Source organism: Peromyscus californicus, unplaced genomic scaffold (assembly GCF_007827085.1).
Source record: "Peromyscus californicus insignis strain IS unplaced genomic scaffold, ASM782708v3 Scaffold_10__1_contigs__length_136768540, whole genome shotgun sequence".
Classification (NCBI taxonomy): Eukaryota; Metazoa; Chordata; class Mammalia; order Rodentia; family Cricetidae; genus Peromyscus; species Peromyscus californicus.
This window is the reverse complement of record NW_026294391.1, coordinates 123071634-123076966: the sequence shown is the minus strand read 5'-3', so window position 1 is coordinate 123076966 and position 5333 is coordinate 123071634. Positions and strand designations below refer to the sequence as shown.

Here is a 5333-nt window from a genome sequence, read left to right as displayed (position 1 = left end):
AAACTGCCTCTTATCCAATTTATGTCTCCTAATAATTTTTGAAAATCATTTAATGTACATAAATGATCTTTTCTCAATTCTACCTTTTGAGGCCTAATCTGTTGACTGGTAATCTTAGAGCCTAAATAAGTAACCACCTGATCCTGTTGTACCTTCTCAGGAGTGATGTACAACCCTTTAGCTCTTAACACTGTCCCTAAAAAGTGATATGCAGCTTGTAAAACATCCTTTTCTTTTGCTGCGAGGAGGATGTCGTCCATATAATGGACACATCTAACAGTAGGGAAGCGGGCCCTTAATGGCTCTAGAGCTTGTGCTACAAGCAACTGACACATAGTAGGACTGTTGGCCATGCCTTGTGGTAGGACAATCCACTGATATCTCTTATCTGGCTCTTCATGATTAGCAGATGGCACTGTAAATGCAAATCTTTCACTATCCTTGTCATGCAAGGGGATGGAGAAAACACAATCTTTAATATCGATCACAATAATGGGCCAATTCTCTGGTAAGGCTGATAATAATGGAAGACCTCTCTGTACAGGCCCCATAATATTCATCTGGTCATTTATTGCTCTAAGGTCATGCAACAATCTCCATTTCCCTGATTTTTTCTTTATAACAAAAATGGGTGTATTCCAAGGAGAAAGGGAAGGTTTGATATGTCCCTCTCTCAACTGCTCTTCAACTAGCTGCCTTGCTGCTAGCAGTTTCTCGGAGGAAAGTGGCCATTGAGGAACCCACACTGGTTCCTCCGTTTTCCAGGATATGGGAACTCCTTCCTCAATGGCCCCTAAGAAAAACCCAGCCCTTGCCTGGGCTTTCTAGGTGTTGCCTGTATTGGCTCCTTTCTCCCTTGTAAAAACTTTCCTAATCCAAAATTGGGATGGCATCCCATCTTTTTCATAATATCTTGAGATTCTTTGGAATACTCATTGCTTAATTTGAAACCCATAGACTTCATGAGGTCCCTCCCCCAAAGGGAAACTGGAAGTTCAAGGACATAGGGTTGCATAACGCCGGAATGTCCTTCTTCATCATGCCAATTTAGCAAACTTGCACTAATGTTAGGAGCGCTAGCATAACCCAGTCCTTGTAGCATCTTGGAAGAAACTTGTATTGGCCAATCTCGAGGCCAATCTTTGCTAGCAATAATACTGCGGTCCGCTCCAGTATCTAAAATTCCCATAAGTTTAATACCATTGACAGTTAGTTGTAATGTAGGTCTCTGAACTAAATCCAGTGATAAGAATGTGAGATCTGTTCCTGATGACCCAAATCCTTTGTCTCCTCTTTCTTTGTCATAAGACGGATGGGCACCATACAGACTGGGGAGTAAAATAAGTTGTGCAATTCTATCCCCTGGGGATATGGCAGTAATTCCTTTTGGTGACTCTACCATAATTTTTACTACTCCTATGTAGTCCTTTCAATAAGGTAGGTGATCTCTCTATTAACAGCCCTACTGTTCCTGGGTCAAGGGGGCCTTGAAAATCAGACTCTATTACTTGTACCCCCATTTGCGGAGTTAGTACTAGTCTGGTGGTGGCAAGGAGGTCCAATCCTGCTGAGCCCGCAGTGGCTCTCCGCGGTGCTTGGGATGGTGAAAGGAGGGCCACTGCTCTGGAGGGGAGTCCTGTCTCGGGGTCTCCATCGCCCCATATATTTGAGGGCCCTGGGAGCGTGGGCCCCGCTGGCCGTTTTTTGGAAAGCTGACAGACCGACATTCACTGGCCCAGTGTCTCCCCTTTCTGCATTTTGGGCAGAGTCCTGGCTGAATGCGGCGCTGGTTACTTCCTTGTTCCTGTCTACTACCCCCTCCTAGTGGGCAGTTGCGTCTTATATGCCCTCTTTTCCTGCATTTAAAACAAGCATTTGGAGTATTACTCTCTTTTCTCTGGGTAAGCTGAAGGACTGCAGCTGCCAGACCTGCATTGGTCAGAGGTCCTCTTAATTCCCTGCAAGCCTTCATCCAGGCTTCCAACCCCTTGGCCTTATATGGGGTGATGGCAGCCCTGCACTCCTTTGTACACTGCTCATATATTAGTTGTTTTATCAGGGGCATTGAGGCATCTGTGTCCCCAAAAATTCTACCAGCAGCCTCTATCAAGCGGGCCACAAAATCTGAAAAGGGCTCCATGGGACCTTGGAGTATCTTGGTCAAATTGCCACTCACTTCACCTTTGTTAGGTAAAGATTTCCAGGCTCTAATGGCTATTTGATTAATTTGAGTATATACATTAGGAGGATAGGTAGTCTGTTGATTGACATATCTGCCCAGACCAAGCAGCATATCAGCATCCCATTGCAGGCCCATGTTGTGGTTTGCCGCCGCCTGCTCATTAGCAAATTCAATAAAGAAGGCCTTCCAGTCTAAATACTGGCCTGGACTAAGGCAGGCACGGGCAAGATTCATCCAATCTGAGGCAGTCATGCATTGTCTTTGCAGAGTCTCAATCTGAGTAAGTGTAAATGCAGCGGTAACACCATAACTTTTCACAGACTTGGCTATAGACTTGACAAGTTTAAAATCCAAAGGTTCATGATATCTTTGACTCTGATTATCTACAAAAACAGGACAAGCCACCTGCATCTCTCTCCTAACCTCCCTCCACAACTGTGAGTGGAGGCTGCTGCTGACCGCGCTCCGGGAGCCGCCACTGCAGCCTCAGGGTAAGGGGGAGGAGTGGAGGGGATTAAGGACCCATAAACCTCTTTTCTTTTGTCTTTCTCTCTCACCTTGTTTTTAATCTTTACTTTTTGTAATGATCTAACTAGAGACTCTATCTCCTCCGAACCGAGAGAAGAGTCAGTAGACTCGGGGTCTTCAAAGTCCGATAGGGAGGGATAGAGTCGTGTCTCCTTTTTCTTTTGTTTTTTACTGGCCTTGGATTTTACAGATTCCACCTTTTCAGATCCTGCCTTCTCTGATCTCTCCTCTTGTAACTGCTCTAGCGCGGCTTGTCCACTTTCCAATGCATTGCTACAATGCTGATCCTCTAAGCAGTCACATACTAATCTCCAAACTGGTCTCACCCCCGGTTTCAGGGTCCCCTGTTCTGCTGCGAAGTCCAAGTCTCGTCCCAATTTTTCCCAGGAGGACACTGTAAGACTCCCAGAAACAGCGAACCATGGGGCCACGACATCGCATTCCTCTAAGAATCTTTGTAAAGTTCCCTTCTTTATCTTTAAGTCTTTTGTTAGAAGCAGCTCATTGAGAGCTAAAAAAATTGGGTGTGAGAAGGAAGTGCCCATCCTTGTACAACGCTTTGTTTTTAACCTAAGAGATTTCTCGGAGCCTCTGCCAAAAAGCCCCAGTTTATCACGTTCACTTTTGCTCCATGCGTCCGCGGAGATGTAACAGCCAAACTAGTTTTGTTTCAATATATCCCGTCTGCTTTTAACGCAGCTCTGCGATACCGCTCTCTCTTTATCTACAGAAGAGAGCAAAACCCGCTTTTGTCGCGGTTCCCCAATTAACCCAGGGACTTACCAGGTATACCTACCCTGACAGCAAGAAGTTCTGAGCTCCCTTTCTTCAAAGAGTTTTCCCCTTAGGGGGCCACCAATTGTTGCGTCTGCCTCGACCAGCAAGGAAGACACAACACTGAGCTCTTCTTCTAAACTGTTTAATTCAGGTCTTTTCAAAATCTGTCTCCTTTGTTCTTCTTCCCTAGGGAGAACCCGCCCAGCCTTACATAGGTCTCAGACCACCAGCCATCATGCGCCACATGGGATTCCTGGATAGGTGCACGTATGCCTTAGCAAGCCGAAATTTAAAGCCAAGCCAAATAAGGAGTTGTTTAACATAGAGAGCACTCGCCATCGGGAGGGCGGGGGCAGAAGCCAGAGCCATCTCAAGAATGCAGCTTCACACAGCTCTCTACAAGTAGTCAGGCAGTAAGTATAGGCAGGGTAAGCAGACAAGGAGAATTCTGGGAGGAGGAAGGACTGAGTCAGGAGACACCAGTCCACAATCCAGGGAGCAACAAATAATGGCACACAAGTAAAGCCACAGAACATATGGAGACATACAGATTAACAGAAATGGGTCGAGTTTAAGTGTAAGAGCTAGTCAGTAATAAGTCTGAGCTGATGGCCAAGCAGTAATAAATAATATTTAGCCTCTGTGTGATTATTTTGTAAAAGGCTGCAGGACTGTGGGTGAGAGATTTGTCCAGACCATGGGCCAGGCAGGACTTCCTGTGTCTTCCAGTTACAGGGTTACCTCACTCAGAATGATTTTTTTCTAGTTCTATTCATTTGCCTGCAAATTTCATGAATTCATTGTTTTCTACAGCTGAGTCATCAAAATACCAAATAATCCAATCAAAAACTGGAATACAGATCTAAACAGAGAATTCTCAACAGAAGAATCCTCAAACGAAGAATCTCAAGTGGTCAAAATACACTTAAAGAATGGCTCAGTATCCTTAGTCATCAGGAAAATGCAAATCAAAATGACTCTGAGATACCATCTTACACCTGTCAGAATGGCTAAGATTAAAATTACTGATGGCAGCTTATGTTGGACAGGATGTGGAGGAAGGGGAAAACTCCACCCCACTGTTGGTGGGAATGCAAACATGTATAGCCACTTTGGAAATCAATATCACAGTTTCTAAAAAAATAATAATCATCTACCTCAAGACCCAGCTATACCAATCTTGGGCATATACCCAAAGGGCAAGGACACTTGCTCAACCATGTTCATAGCAGAGTTATTCATAATAACCAGAACCTGGAAACAACCTAGATGTTCTTCAACTATAGAATGGATAAGGAAAATGTGGTACATCTACACAACGAAATAGAATATTTTAAAAGCAGAAGGAGAAAGATTTTCTGACGACTTAAGTATAGAAAAGAGGGAACATAGACAAAGATACGTTTGTTTTCAGATTGGGCTACTACATTGATATCAAATAATAAGGTATCAAACAATAAGTAAGAAATGGTTTAGTATGTATTTCTGTCACCATAGATCATATTCACTATATGAAACATTGTAGGTTATCCACAAAAATTGATTAACGCACTACAAGAAATTGCTTTGAACACATATCCTAGCACTTAGGGCAGTTATTCTATTTAATTGTGTGTTAGTCTGTCTATCTTCACAGTTTGGGGGCTTACTAGTGACAATAGCCAGCAACAATAAATGGAACCCAATATTTCAGAACTAGCCCTGTTGTATAGGCATAATTGGCCTTTATCCAAATGTTCTGAAATTTAAGAGATTATCCATCAAATGAAAGACACATATTAAGTACCCAAATTAAGTGAAATTTAATTTTGGGAAATTATTTTATTGCTTCAGTCATTTTACATTT

At 43.4% G+C, this 5333-nt stretch overlaps 1 protein-coding gene across 1 annotated transcript; it reads right to left on the bottom strand.

The window, feature by feature from the left end:
- Positions 1-793: 793 nt before the first annotated feature.
- On the bottom strand, positions 794-1402 carry LOC128117764 (endogenous retrovirus group K member 7 Pro protein-like). Its single transcript, XM_052750056.1, has one exon. It carries the CDS (start codon positions 1400-1402, stop codon positions 794-796), a length of 609 nt encoding a protein of 202 aa, XP_052606016.1.
- Positions 1403-5333: the final 3931 nt, after the last annotated feature.

Coding starts and splice junctions, on each gene's coding strand:
- LOC128117764 (XM_052750056.1), bottom strand. CDS start 1,402: ATGGTAGAGTCACCAAAAGGAATTACTGCCATATCCCCAGGGGATAGA.